This window comes from Gadus chalcogrammus, chromosome 19 (assembly GCF_026213295.1).
Source record: "Gadus chalcogrammus isolate NIFS_2021 chromosome 19, NIFS_Gcha_1.0, whole genome shotgun sequence".
Classification (NCBI taxonomy): Eukaryota; Metazoa; Chordata; class Actinopteri; order Gadiformes; family Gadidae; genus Gadus; species Gadus chalcogrammus.
In genome coordinates this window covers 12,604,767-12,618,763 of record NC_079430.1, presented here as the reverse complement: position 1 = coordinate 12,618,763, position 13,997 = coordinate 12,604,767, and the positions used below count along the sequence as shown (strand labels likewise).

The following is a 13,997-nucleotide window of genomic DNA, read 5'->3' as shown; positions in this document are numbered from 1 at the left end:
CAGCCTACTAAGTGAACTCTAGCTGCCCATCATGTATCTGTTTGGACACGCCCATGTGTTATGTCCCTAACGGGTCGATTTATGAATGGATTGTAAAGACTAATCGACATCGAAACAGGTAAATTAGGGCCCCTTTAATGTTTGAGGATAAAGTTTCCACTATTGGAGGGCATTGATTGGTTGGACAGTAGCTCTGGTCCGCAATGCCACGTGCACTTTGATGTACCACGTGCACTTTTCTGTGCACGTGTTTGCTTTGTATTTAGTCTTTCTGTGCACATTCCCCATGCGTGTTTTCAAGTGTCCTTTCTGTCCCCAAAGTGCACTTACATTTCCCACCTCATGCGCTGGACCACAACTTAAATTCCAAAGGAGAAGAGGGCTTGAACTAGTTGGGAGGGTCTTCTCTGCAGTGTGCTGATGGACGGTGTGGTGGAGGTGTCTCTGCATTGTCTGGACTTTAAAGTTGAACCTGTTTCTTCTTCAGAGGCTTTAAGGGACGAGACAGAGGAGGACAGTCTCAGTAATTGATTAAAAAGGGTAAATGTAGGTCAGTTGCACTTTTTAAACATGCTTTTATGTGCTCTTTGTATGGCTTCAGAAGTGTTAAGATGCCACTTCAGTTTGGGTTACATGTTGTTTGTAAATGGGGATATGTTTGATTTTTTTTTTTTTTTGTTATTGAGTTGTGGGACTTTTTAGTGTGAAAATCATAAACCAAATTCACTCGTTCATATAATTTCAAGGCATGTTTTGTGTATATACTGCGGAGTCATAGCAGCTTCTAGACAGGAGTGTTGGGAGAAACCGTTTCAAATCATGCAGACTTGTAGGAAAGCTTTTATTTCTACTTTCACCTAATTCGTAGCATTGGCACAATGTAACCAGGCAATGTCCTCCGTCCAGACATGAGTGTTTTTTTAAAGGGTTCTGTTGTGGGGTTGAGGGGTTGATGTCAACAAGATAGATTACAATTTTCTGTGGCTTTTCGATCAAGTCACAATTTACAAGTGTTGCTATAGAGAGCAGACATACATATATCTCCTTTTAGATTTGCAACAGTATAACGTGAAAAGCAGAAGTTTATATAAACGATGTTCAACAGCATGTTGTGATTACAGATAAAACTCTGCAACATTATGATGCAGTCAATCACACAAGGGTGTCTTCTAGAATTCTCCTTTTAGAAGCTCTGAATCCCCGGACCAAATATGTCGTGATAAGTCAGATATCACGATAAGCCTTAATCCATACGCTGTGGCAGAAGGTGGCAATAATGTTGTAGCTTTGTATCATTTGTAAGAATTTGCACGTGGCAGCTTTTGGCTTGAATGTCTGTAGCCTACATCTTTACAATCTAGATTCATTGTTTATTCAAAGTTTTCCTGAGCTCCTAAGTAGAATATAATTATTCAGTTTACCCAGTTTATATCATTTGCTGCTTTATTTTGCATTACATATTGTAAATGTGTGACATATTGTGATATGTGACGTTCTTCCGTCACGCTGATGGGCGGGGACGCGCCGTTCGGATAAGAACTCTGATTGGCTGAATATTTGCATAGTTGAATAAATGGTAGCGTAATTGATTTCGGAAGCAATTACTTGATAACCGTTTTTGGACATTTTTTGGAAACTTCAGATGTATTCATCTTTTGAGAAGACAAAGCTGTATTGTTAAAAAGGAAAAATAAATGGTTTGTGCCAGAGCAAAAAAAATATATATTTTGGTATTTGTTTTTATTCAATCATTCGTCTATAAACGCTGGTCCGCCTGAAACATAATATCAGCGCAGTTCTCAACACAAGTCGAGGATTGGAAAGAGGAGGAAGACGCAGAGCGACGCAGAGCAGCGGGTTCCTATGGTGACGCAGAGCAGCGGGATCCTCTGCGGCCAGTAGCGTCTACGTGGCTTTACGCGTCTACGTGGCTTTACGCGTCGACTCCACATTCCTCCAGGCGCAGCAACAACAGGGACACGGATCCAAACCGATGTATGTCTTCTTGTCTTCTTCGTTCTACCATGATATTAACTGGGACTGCACAATGTAACGGTATCGACAGGTCTATTATGCATGTTTAAATTTAGTCTGAACTTTTACGGCGTCTATCGATTGTTTCGTCTGAAGTATCTGAAGAAGCAGCGAGTCCGTTTCTGCCCTAAGATGTCGAATGAAGTGAAGCTACGGAAGAAAAGCCACTCAGCAAAGAGCAACAATTTATCGGAGTCACCGAAAGCGAATGGTGAAGAGAAGGAGAGAAGGTCTGGAGGCCGGCTGGAGGCAGAGGAGGTAGGGAAGGAGAGAAGTTCTGGAGTCCGGCTGGGGGAACCTTCTGGCTCCTCGCTGCTCGACCTTAGAACGTGTCTGTGTTTCCTGACGCTGGCAGTGTGTGGAGCTCTGGCATGGTAAGACATTTGAACATTTAAATTCCAATCCATGTTTTGGGTTGAGATGTAAACTCAAATGTTGATGTCTGAAGATGATCCTCTCCTGGATTCCAGGGTTGTACTGCAACAGAACGAACGGTTCTCTGACCTGGAGAATAAATACACACTTCTGCACCAGAGGACAACGGGGCTGCTGACTTTGGAAGAGGAGGTCCTCAGAGTGTCGGAGAAGGTTGGTATTGTTTCATATCTACCACCAGGAACACTCATTTCCTCTCCATATATGGGCGGTCCTTGTTTTAGGACATTCTCTACGTGTAGGGAAGGAAGGTTTCCTTAAGTATGGAAGTATTTTTCAGGTCCATAATCAAATGAAAATTGTGTAAAAAAAAAATCCTCTATTTATGAAGTCAAGTTGCAATCAGGATGTTTCTACCAAGACCGTGGAAACGTCATGGAAAGATCGAGTGCAATCAAGTTTACATTTTAGGAAACGCCTTTCGGCCGTGAATTCAGCTGGAGCAGGAAGGGGTCAGATCATCTTCAGAGAGGACCCCTATAGGTAGAGTGTGGACCCCTTGCTGGGGGTCCGCCCCCCCCCGTCACATCAGAGGATCCGACCCCCTCCCACCAGACGGTTCCCGGTTGGAGTCCGTTCCTCCTCCTAGCGGTCCGGACTCTCTGAGCCCCTGGTCCATCGTGTTACTGAGTAAAGCCTCGCCGCCGGACCAACCGCCCGCTGTCTTGTGTTGTGGCCGCAGCTCTCCTCGTCCCAAGAGGGCCTCCGGGGGGCGCTCGCCTCCGCCGCCACGGCGACCCGCCTCCAGACGGACCTGGCCGCCCTCCGCGCCGTCGTCACGGCGATCCAGGCGGACGAGGACGCCGCCTCGCTCGCCCTCCAGGCGGTCAACGCCCACTTCCTGAACGTGACGGAGCTGTGGGCGGGGCGCATGGCGTCCGCGACCTCCGACCTGGCCGGCCTGAAGGCGGAGGCGCGGGCCGCCCACGCCGGCGCCACGGAGAGCGTCAACGAGGCGGAGCGCCGGGGGCGGGCCCTGGGCGAGCGGCTGGACGAACTGGCGGACAGCTCCGCCCGCAACGTGCGCGCGATGGAGCGGGCGGAGGAGGCGGACGTGGTGCGGGCCCGCGGCCAGCTGGACTGGAACACGGCCCAGCTGCTGGGGCTGGGGGGCCGCGTGGGGGACCTGGCCCGCCGCGGGGAGGAGCTGGCCGCCGCGCTGCGGGAGCACGTCCCGCGGGCCCGCGCCTGCGAGGAGCAGCTGCCCGCCGTGGAGGAGGCGGTGCGCTCCATCCTGCGGCTGGGGGCCGCGCTGAGCGGGGCGGAGGGCCGGCTGGAGGAGCTGACCCTGACGGTGCTGGGGACGGAGGACGGGCTGCTGCGGACCCTGGGGGACATGGTGGCGCTCCGGGGGGAGGTGGACGCGCTGCAGGCCCGCGGCAGCGTCCGCAGGATGAAGGAGGAGCTGGAGGTGGTGAAGGAGGCGGTGCAGGAGCTCACTATGGTGCTGAGGGAGGGCCGGGGGGAGGCAGAGGGGGGAGGACTGTGGGGGGAGGAGGAGGAGGAGGAGGAAGAGGAGGAGTGGATAGACTATGATGAGGAAGACCCACCTGACCTTGTGTTAGGAGGAGACCTCAGCGACTGACCTGGTTGGCTTCAGCCGCCCGGTTTGAAGGTCTCTGGTCTCATCATCATTTTAGTTCTTTTTTTTTAATAATTGTTTGTGTAAGTTAAGTACTGAGCTTTTATGTTCTGAATTCATTGCTGTTCTGTTGACAGCTACTGTGAGGAAAATATTTCAATGACATTATTAATGTGATTGTAATGACAGTTGGTAAGTGGTCATTGACTCGAGTTCATTGTCCTCGAGGTATAATGACGTGCAACACTTTTGATTCATGGCCTTTCATTATTAGACTCATTGAAGAATAAATCAATCACACATTTGTACTATATTATATTCAGTCCAAATGTTGTGAAGAAGTTTGTTGGTCTCTGGGGGGTCTGTTGTTGTTGGTCTGTGACACGAGGGAAGGAACATCTGATGCTGATACCAGCCAATCAGCTGCTTTATTGATCAAGAGAGACGGTTGGAGACGGATGGCAGAGAGGAGGAGGAGGAGGACGGAGGAGGAAGGTGAAACGTGTTGATCATCTAACACGGGGGTTCAGGGACAGGGAGGGGGAAACAGCAGGAGGGGGAACCACATCTATCTTTCAATAAATGCAATAAATTAATACAATCCTCAACACTGGCTTCCTTGTGTATTTTATTTCCTTGTCTTGATCTTTTGTTGTCGTGCAGAACAATATCTCTGAACTAACCTGTTCAGTGACCTTTCTGCTCATCAAGTCGTGTGTCCTTTGTAATCTAAATCTCACTTTCATGTCGCTCAGCGCTCAGATGTTTTGTGTTGTTTTGAGTTCATTGTGGTTCTCTCGCTGGTTTGCTGTTCCCCTTGTGAGGCACATTGTGTTGTTCTGCTCAAAAAACACGGTATGGATTCAGGTCGATTTTAAACTAGTTGCTAGTTAAACTGCTAGATGACAGCGTGTTGATGACTAGTTAATCTGGTAGCTAATCCACAAGCTAATAGTGAACCCTCCATTTGTGTGCGTGTGTGTGTGTGTGTGTGTGTGTTCCAGTGCCAGGGGGTCCAGGAGGCGTTGGCGGGTCCAGGGTCCGGCTCCCTGGGGCCCCAGCTGGAGGCCCTGCAGCGGGAGGCGGGGCAGCTGGGCTCCTGGGTGGCGGGGTCAGGGGGGCGGAGCCAGCAGCTCCAGAGCAGCGTGGCGGCGGTGACGGAGGCGGTGGAGCGCATCGAGGAGCGCACCGGCGCCATCACCACCGAGGTCAACAACAAGGTGTGGTTTACCGTCACGGCCCCCCCCGTCCACATAGAGGGTCTCCACATCGAGAGGGTCCCCACATCTAGGGGGTCTCCACATCGAGAGGGTCCCCACATTGAGAGGGTCAGCACATCTAGGGGTCCCCACATCTAGGGGGTCTCCTCAGAGGACCATAGAGGGTCTCCACATCTAGAGGGTCTCATCAGGACCATCTAGACTGGGTCTCCACATCTAGGGGGTCCCCACATCTAGGGGGTCTCTACATCTAGAGGGTCTCATCAGGACTATCTAGACTGGGTCTCCACATCTAGGGGGTCCCCACATCTAGGGGCTCTCCACATCTAGAGGGTCTCATCAGGACCATCTAGACTGGGTCCCCACATCTAGGGGCTCTCCACATCTAGGGGCTCTCCACATCTAGAGGGTCTACACATCTAGAGGGTCTCCACATTTAGAGGGTCCCCACATCTAGGGGGTCTCCACATCTAGAGTCTTTCTCCTGATCTTCTGAGTGTTCCCTGCCTGACCCTCCCCCCACCACCAGGTGGCGTCGGTGAAGACGGACGTGCGGCGCATGGAGGGTCTGCGGTCGGAGCTGGAGGCCCTGCTGGCCCAGCTGGGGGCCCTGGAGGAGCAGGCCCTGCAGGCGGAGCGCACCATGGTCACGCGCATCGCCGATCTGCTGAGCGCCAGCATCGACCGCGTGTCGGCCCTGCGCGCCGTCGCCGAGGACAACGCCCGCGCCGTGGGTGAGCTGCAGCGCCGCCTCCCCGCCATCGCCGCCGCCGACGGGCGCACGGCGGAGCGGCTCCGGGAGCTGGAGGCCGGCCGGGCGCGCCTCGTCCGCACCGTCACCTTCGCCGGCGACCTCAAGCCCAAGGTGGCCGGCATCCAGCGGGACTTTGCCGCCTTCGAGCCCCGGCTGTCCGACCTCACGCTGCGCATCGGACAGCTGGCCGAAGACCTGGCCAAGAGAGAGCGGGAGGTGGAGGAGCTCAGGGGGGCGCTGACCCCCCTGAGCCTCTGCCAGCAGGGGGAGGAGCTGACCTCCCTGACCCCAGGGCAGCAGGGGGAGGAGCTGGCCTCCCTGACCCCCGGCCAGCAGGGGGCGCTAGACTCAGAGGATGTCCCTGATGGTGAGGATATCGGCCTGCGTTTGCAGGGTCTGTTGAACCACGCTCTGCTCCAGACCGAGCTGGGCGACCAGGGTGAACAGAGTGAACTGTGAGCAGAGTGAACCTCTTAGCTTTGTTCTTTAAGGTCTTGTTAGTTTTTGTTTTTTGATGAAGCCATGAACAGTGTTTTGAGATTGCGTCCATCACCAACTGAATGTAAAATAATGTAAGCATATAATGTAGACATTTAGAGAACTCTGCAGCGGGAACAAGAATGCTACATTCCTACAGTTTGCCACCAACTGGAAAACTACAGTTTTCCAGTTGGTGACTTCTGGAGGATCTGAAATGGCTGCCGTTCTACCACCAGCTGTTTATTACCCATGAGACAGAGTCTACCCTTGAGTGACACCCAGACCGGAGCACCCCCCCCCAGACACGAGGGGTGCTGGTGCTGAAGGGGGGGGGGGGGGGGGGGGGGGGATGTGGCTGGACACCCCCAACTTGGGAGGTCACTGAATGGGCGATTCTGAAACTGATGGTAATGGCTTATCTACTGCTCCCCAGTGGTGGAGAAGAAGACCTTGATTGTGTATCAAACTCTGAGCGTGTTGAGGGGTGGGAGGATGTCTTGTGAGTGACTGAGGGCCTGATGTTCTGTCCCTCACTATACACCCCCAAGACCACAGCTCATAGTTCATCATGAACTGCCTGCTGAACACCTGAAGTTTCAATACCAGCGATGACCAACAGTTCTGTAATGTCTGTTCATCTGTCATTCAATGTACTTTTTTATATTAAGGATTAAATTATTCTTAAAGGGGTGATATCATGATTTTTCAAGTTTCCCTTTGCTTTAGACTGTTATATGATGTATGTATACATGTTTTACGTCTACTAAGTTAGACAAATCTAACTCAAAGCCAGGGGAGTATTCGCTCCCGCCGAGAATGCCCCTCAATAAGTGGGTGAAATAGCTTGTTTGCGCACAAACTTTACTTCCATAACAGTGTGACGTCAGACTGTGTAGTGGGCAGTGCAGTGCAGAAGTCCCGCCTCACAGCTCCCCGCAATGTTTACCTCGTCTCAGCTTCTCAACTTCTCGGGGTGTGAATTTGCCAACACACCCGCAAACATGCTGACCAATCACGGCAGACTGGGCTACTCGGGAGGTATGTGTTCATTTCTTGATCCATCACCCTAGTACCTTAACCCTAGTACCCTCACCCTTGTACCCTAACCCTGATACCCTAACCCAGTGGTATTCACTATTTTTTTCAGGAGAGCCGCACTGACAGGACAAAGTCAACAGGAGAGCCAATTTTACCGCAAAGTATCACAACCTATCAATCCAGTCATACACAAGTTTGCCTGCTTATTAATGTGTCATCCCTGAAGCAGTGTTTCCCACAGAATGTTGTGAAACTGTGGAGGGAACCCAGTCCTTAGGGGGATCCGGGGGCATGCTCCCCCGGAAGAACATTCGGTACCTTTTAACCTAGAATGCATCAATCTGGTGCACTTTCAGAGGAAAATTAAGACTAGTGTGACAGTGTGCTATTTTCTGGAATAATGTGGAGACACTGGATCCCATAACATGGAAGCCATTAAAGAATAAGTTATTACTTTTTATTAAAAAGATTTGTAAAAAATATCAATGAAAACGAGTGTGTTCATAGAATACCCCCCTTCAATATATTTATTTTTTTTACCATTCAATGTAAAATGCATCAATCTGGGGCACTTTGAGAGGAAAATTAAGAGGCTAATTCAACTGTGTCCTATGTGAGCTGTTTAGTATTATTTTCTGGAATAATTCAGAGGCATTGTTTGTAAGAGAGCAGCCACGTTAGTTTTTTTTAACAGGTTCTTTGTTATATATGTTCTTGTATTGATTGTTTTTTTAAATATCTGTATTCACTGCATGATCATATCACTATATATTTTTACTGCCATGCGAGCCGCAAATATAGGTTTGGTGAGCCGCGCAATGAGTAGCGCTGCCCTAACCCTAGAACCCTAACTCTAGTTCCTTAACCCCTAGCACATTAACCCTAGTACCCTAACCCTAGTACCCTAACTCTAGTACCCTAACCATTGTACCCGAACACTATTACCCTAACCCTGTACCCTAACCCTAGTACCCTAACTCTAGTACCCTAATCCTAGTACCCTCATCCTAGTACCCTAACCCTAGTACCCTAACCCTAGTACCCTAACCCTAGTACCCTAACCGTAGTACCCTAACCGTAGTACCCTAACCCTAACCGTAGTACCCTAACCCTAGAACCTTAACTCTAGTACCCTAACCCTAGTACCTTAATCCTAGTACCTTAACCCTAGTACCCTAACCCTAGTACCTTAACCCCAGTACCCTACTCACTGGGAGAAAAGAGTGCTTAAATAAACAGCGTTGACCCGTCCATAAAGGTCTCCACGATTCACCATTGCCCAGATTAGCTTGTGGAACATGTAACCCTGCATACCACAGATGATAGCTTGTGAAATGTCTAACACTGCATGCCAGATATACCACAGATGGTGGCTTGTGGAACATGCAACCCTGCATACAAGAGTATGTTGATGAGACTTGACCTACATTGCAGCGGATATGAGGTCCCATGTTGATCCAGATGGTGAATGGAAAATATGATTGATCCATTTATGCTGGGATCCTACTTGCACTTTCATGCCTGTACATATAGTACACATTGTATGTACAGTACATATAGTAAATTGTATGTGTAGTACATATAGTACATTGTATCTGTCCTTGGTTGACTGTAAACACAGTATTAGTAATCAAGTGAATGTCCAGAGGCTGAGTGATGTCACACCACGCTATGACCTTCCTTTCAATTTGACACTAATAAATCCCTAAAGCTGCCGCTCTACCTCTGAATCGATGACCTACCAAATGAAAAGGTTTGGAAGATTGAACATCCCGAGAATTTAGTGTCATTTTTATTTTTCGTTCAACAGAAGAAGCCAAACACAGTTTGTAAACATTGTTCTAATGACCCAAAACGAGACGTATCAAATGAAATTTACTGGAAAGAAAACAGGATGTAAATAATAAAACTGAATGTCCAAAAGAAACAAAACAGTAGAAAATACAGTGCAGTGAGAGTCCACTTCGGTGTAGAAAACAGCAGGTCCTGTTGGTCCTGCCCTCCGGTACAGTCCTGACGACAACGGGTGCTACCCCAGGACCCTGACCCCCAGGACGCGGACCCCCCCAGGACAACTTGGCTGGGGGGTCAGGGGATTCAGCACCTCATGTGCTTCATGTGCGGGAGAACCAGGAGGCTTTGACAATCAGCTCATCAGATTGATATTAAAGGCTTTATTAGTGTTCTACGGCTTCTTGGCTTTGATTTTCTTGGTGGACAAGGCGGCCAGGGTGGCGGTGGTCTTCTTCAGAGCATCCTGCAGGGTGGAGATGGCCTGCTCGTGCTGCTCCAGACGGGCAGCCTTCCCCTCGAGGGCCACCACCACGGCCCTCAGCTCCTCCAGACGTTGGGGGGTCTGGATGCTGTCTCTGGTGCTCTCCTCCAGTGTGGACAGCCTGCCGTCCAGCGCCTCCGTCAGGCCCACCAGAGAGCCCTGGGCGGCGCTGGACCGGACCTCCTCCACGCCGGCCCTCAGCTGCTCCAGCTCCTCCGCCAGGCCGGCGCGGGCCTTCTCCGCCGCCTGGCCGTGGGCGGCCAGCGCGCTATCGTGGGAGTCGTGGCTGGCGAGCAGCGCCTCCACCCTGGAGGAGAGCTCGGCCACGGACTGCCCCGCCTCCTCCGACGCCTTGGCCCGCGCCTCCAGGTCTACGGAGCGCTGCAGCGTCTGCTCCCGCGCCTCCTCCCGCAGGCGGCCCACTGCCTCCTGGGCGCGCCCCAGCCCGGCCTCCAGCTCCTCGGACCCGGCCCGCAGCTCCGTCACCCCGGCCTCCGCCGCCGTCACAATCCCCTTCAGGCTGCCCACGGTGTCCTGCACTAGCGCCCGCACCGCGTCCACTTCCTGCGCCAGCGACGCCACCTCCCCGTTGCGGGTCTGGAGCTCGGCGCTCACGCCGCCGATCTGCTCGGCCAGCGAGACGGCGCCGGCCTCCGAGGCCCGGCTCGCCGCCTCCAGCTCCTCCACCGCCCCCGCCACGACCGCCAGCTCCCCCCTCAGGACGGCCGGGTCCTCGGCCTCGCCCAGGCGGGCCTGGAGGCCGGCCAACTGCCCCCGCACCTCGCCCTGCGCGGCGGCCAGCTCGGCCACGCTGGAGGCCACGGATTGGCCGACCTCGGCCAGGCGCGTCTCCACGGTGCTCTCCAGGGAGGAGAAGTCCCTCTCGCGGGCCTCCTTCACCTGGCTGATGCCCGCCGACAGGTCCTGCAGGAGGTCGTTCTGCAGCCGCTGCAGCGCCTCCTCCAGCCGCTGCTTCTCCTCCTCGCCCTGCCGCAGCCGGCCGCCCGCCGCCCCCAGCTCGGAGCGCGTCACGGCCAGCGAGGCCTCCAACCCTTCCACCGCCCGCCTCACCGAATTCACCTGAAGCAGGAGGAACAGGGATGGTTACTGTGGGAACACGCAGGCTTCATGCACCTCAAACCCATCCCTGCCCTTTGGGGCAGGGATGGGTTTGAGGTGCATTTCAGTGCACTATTCATCTCAGTTGCATGTTCCATTTTTTCCCCTTTGGTGTAAAAATGGGTCGATGACAAAGGAGGCATGTTGTAGCTCCTCTGTCCTACATGATTCACCTAAAAACGTAACTTCAGAGTTTCTTTAAAAACGCAACTTCAAAGAAACGGGACGATTAGCGATAAGGACTGTTAACCCAGCGCCTCAAGTGATGGATGATGTAATAAAACGTTAAGAGTCAGGGAGACCATCTTCAAAGCTTTATGAAGGTATGTCGAGCCTGTTTATGTAAGGACACGGTGTTCGATGGCCTGTTACACTGTAGTTACATGGTGATCGATGGCCCCGCAGAAGCATGTTTTTACGCATATGAAATAATGGATGCAAGGATAAGATAACCAGTTGTGAATCCCCTACCTGTTCAAGAACGCTTTCCATCCTCCCGTGTAACTTTGCGTTCTCCAGCGCGGTTTCCTGATTCTTGGCACCGATCTGGTGAACTTCTTCTAGGGCCTGTTGGAGATAAAACGCCGCAAAACCTCCTCCAGCGACCAGAGCGACGGAAAACAATAAGAGAAGCACCTGGAAACCTCCACCTCCACCTCCATCGCTGCTGGGTCCAGACCCGGGACTCTTTGGGGTGGTCACGGCTCCTGAGACCTCATCGCTACTTTTCTGCACTTTTGTCGACGCGTCGACCTGGGCAGACGACGGAGGAGCAGCAGCAGCAGCATTGGTGGTCTTTTCCCCGGAGCTCGCCTTGTTGCGGTTCTTCGCCGTCATCTCTGTTTTCGGAGGAGATGTCGTTCAGGAGTGGTGGAGATGTCTTCAGGAGGGGTGACGCGTCGCAGACTGGCGCTGGGTATAGAGGAGCGTCCTGGAGGCGTCCTGGATACCTCCTATAGTCCCGAACCTTCAGCGTATCAGGGAGCGCGTCGTGGCCTTCCTGGGGCTGGTTTAGGGGCAGGGGGTGGTGTGTGTGTGTGTGTGTGTGTGTGTGTGTGTGTGTGTGTGTGTGTGTGTGTGTGTGTGTGTGTGTGTGTGTGTGTGTGTGTGTGTGTGTGTGTGTGTGTGTGTGTGTGTGTGTGTGTGTGTGTGTGTGTGTGTGTGTGTGTGTGTGTCAAATCCCCCTGGAATGGGGGCTTGGGTCTGTCTGTGTGTGTGTGTGTGTGTGTGTGTGTGTGTGTGTGTGTGTGTGTGTGTGTGTGTGTGTGTGTGTGTGTGTGTGTGTGTGTGTGTGTGTGTGTGTGTGTGTGTGTGTGTGTGTGTGTGCGTGCGTGCGTGCGTGTGCGTGTGTTAAAATAGGAAAGGGGTTTGCTTGACCCGGCCGGGTTTGTAACCTGAAGCCAGTGGTCCCGTTTTACTCCCCATCATGTTTGTCGCACTTGGAGAGGAAAGCGTTTAATGTTTAATTCTGGGCTGGATTGTGCATCATCCTAGACGCCTGTGGCGAAAGAATGTTCACACATGTTGTACATTCTGTACATGCATCTGATTAACTCTGGGTTAACATCAACCTGTGGAAGAGTGGTATGGAAATGAGCTGAGAGTTCATGTTACACCGCTGTCAGCTGCAGGGCGACCCTCTGGTGGCGCTTCAGTTTTTTAATTTAGTTTTATAACCGTTCTCCATCCCATCCCCTCCTCGGATATCTGAAGGCTCCTGAGCCAATAGAACCGGTTCCTCCGTCGCTCCTCCCTTCATACGTGGCATCAGTCAGCTGGAGCCCCTTGAGGCTCTGCCTCCACAGTGACTCACGTTAAGATCTACCAAAACCCTTAGTTTATCCTTAAGTAACTCTTGACTCCAAAAATCTCTTAACTCTTATAAAACTCCTTAGTTTCTCCAATAAGTATCTCTTAACTCTTATAAAACCCTTAAGGTTATCTAAAAAGTATCTCCAACTCGTATAAAACCCCTTCGTTCCTCCAATAAGTAGGCTATTAATTAACTCTGATCAAAAAAACCTTGTTCCTCCAATAAGTATTTCTTAATTCTTATGAAACCCTTACGTTTCTCCAGTAATTATCTCTTAACTCTTATAAAACTCTTAGTTTCTCCAATAATTATCTCTTAACTGTTATTTCTCAAATAAGTAGGCCTATCTCTTAACTCATCTTATTAATGTATCATTCTTTTTATGTTTTGCAGGCGTACCTTATCTTAGGGGAAGTTCCTCAAGTCAACGTCTGAGTGGGAGGGTTTGACTGTCGTCTCTGGTCCCAGTACAGTCTCTAATGGTCCCAGTGCAGTATCTCATGGTCCGTAGTCTGTTATGGTCAATTATGAGATCTGTTTATTAAAGTAATGTAATGTTCAGTTTTGCTGCTGATATGGTAACAGCCAATGAGCCCTAATTAATTAAATCAAATAGTCCACATTGTGTTCAATATTGGAATTGTTTGCTATTTTCTTTGTGTATGAATCGTAACAGGATAATAATTAATAACAGGTCACTTTAAACGTTTAGCTGCGTTTTTATATGATCGGTTAATTGACTGTCTAATTTACTGAGGCCCTCCAACAATTTACATTCGATCTTTTTCCACAAGCATGAAACGTGAACTATCTTCTCTGGACCAATGTCCTGCACAGGAATGTGCATTGGTGTCACAGTTTGAAGAAACATTTCCTCGATTTAAACACTAGACGGCGCCAGAGGACAGTTTATGAATAACTAACTATTCATAATGACGAGAAGGGAAAATTAAACGTAATTTAAATCATAGGCAAGTTACTGAACACAATGTCTTGTACAGTGCATGCGTTTCTTCTTAATGTTAAGGACTTTTTTTATGCTAACCTAGGCCTAAACATGACGGCCTAATGAATAAGAATAAGAAAATCCTTCTATTTTCTTTCTACTTCCTCCAGTGATTCAGAATTTCAGACGGACAACTTGTCATATAATGTAAGCCCCGCCCACACATCCTGAGTGACGTACTTTCCCCTCCCACAAACATTACCGTTCTGTCCACGCCCACACATCTTAACGTTCTATCAAC

At 50.8% G+C, this 13,997-nt stretch overlaps 2 protein-coding genes across 5 annotated transcripts; one reads left to right on the top strand and one right to left on the bottom strand.

Moving 5' to 3' along the window:
- The first annotated feature begins 1,807 nt into the window (after positions 1-1,807).
- ikbip (IKBKB interacting protein) lies at positions 1,808-7,350 on the top strand. 4 transcript variants are annotated; one of them, XM_056577961.1, is made up of 4 exons: positions 1,808-2,408; positions 2,505-2,622; positions 5,056-5,271; positions 5,801-7,350. In XM_056577961.1, exons 1-4 carry the CDS (start codon positions 2,077-2,079, stop codon positions 6,482-6,484), a joined length of 1,350 nt encoding a protein of 449 aa, XP_056433936.1. In that variant the 5' UTR covers positions 1,808-2,076; the 3' UTR covers positions 6,485-7,350. The 4 variants fall into 4 exon arrangements, with proteins under 4 accessions (XP_056433936.1, XP_056433935.1, XP_056433934.1 ...); XM_056577960.1 differs by lacking the exons at positions 5,056-5,271; positions 5,801-7,350 and adding an exon at positions 3,152-4,517 and having other exon boundaries at positions 1,808-1,995; positions 2,167-2,408; XM_056577959.1 differs by lacking the exons at positions 5,056-5,271; positions 5,801-7,350 and adding an exon at positions 3,152-4,517 and having other exon boundaries at positions 1,808-1,995; positions 2,131-2,408.
- Positions 7,351-8,545: 1,195 nt separating this feature from the next.
- ckap4 (cytoskeleton associated protein 4) lies at positions 8,546-12,030 on the bottom strand. Its single transcript, XM_056578468.1, has 2 exons — positions 11,409-12,030; positions 8,546-10,898 (listed from the first exon to the last, which is right to left on the bottom strand). The coding sequence occupies exons 1-2, from the start codon at positions 11,772-11,774 to the stop codon at positions 9,729-9,731; spliced, it is 1,536 nt and encodes a 511-aa protein (XP_056434443.1). The 5' UTR covers positions 11,775-12,030; the 3' UTR covers positions 8,546-9,728.
- Between the last annotated feature and the right edge of the window lie 1,967 nt (positions 12,031-13,997).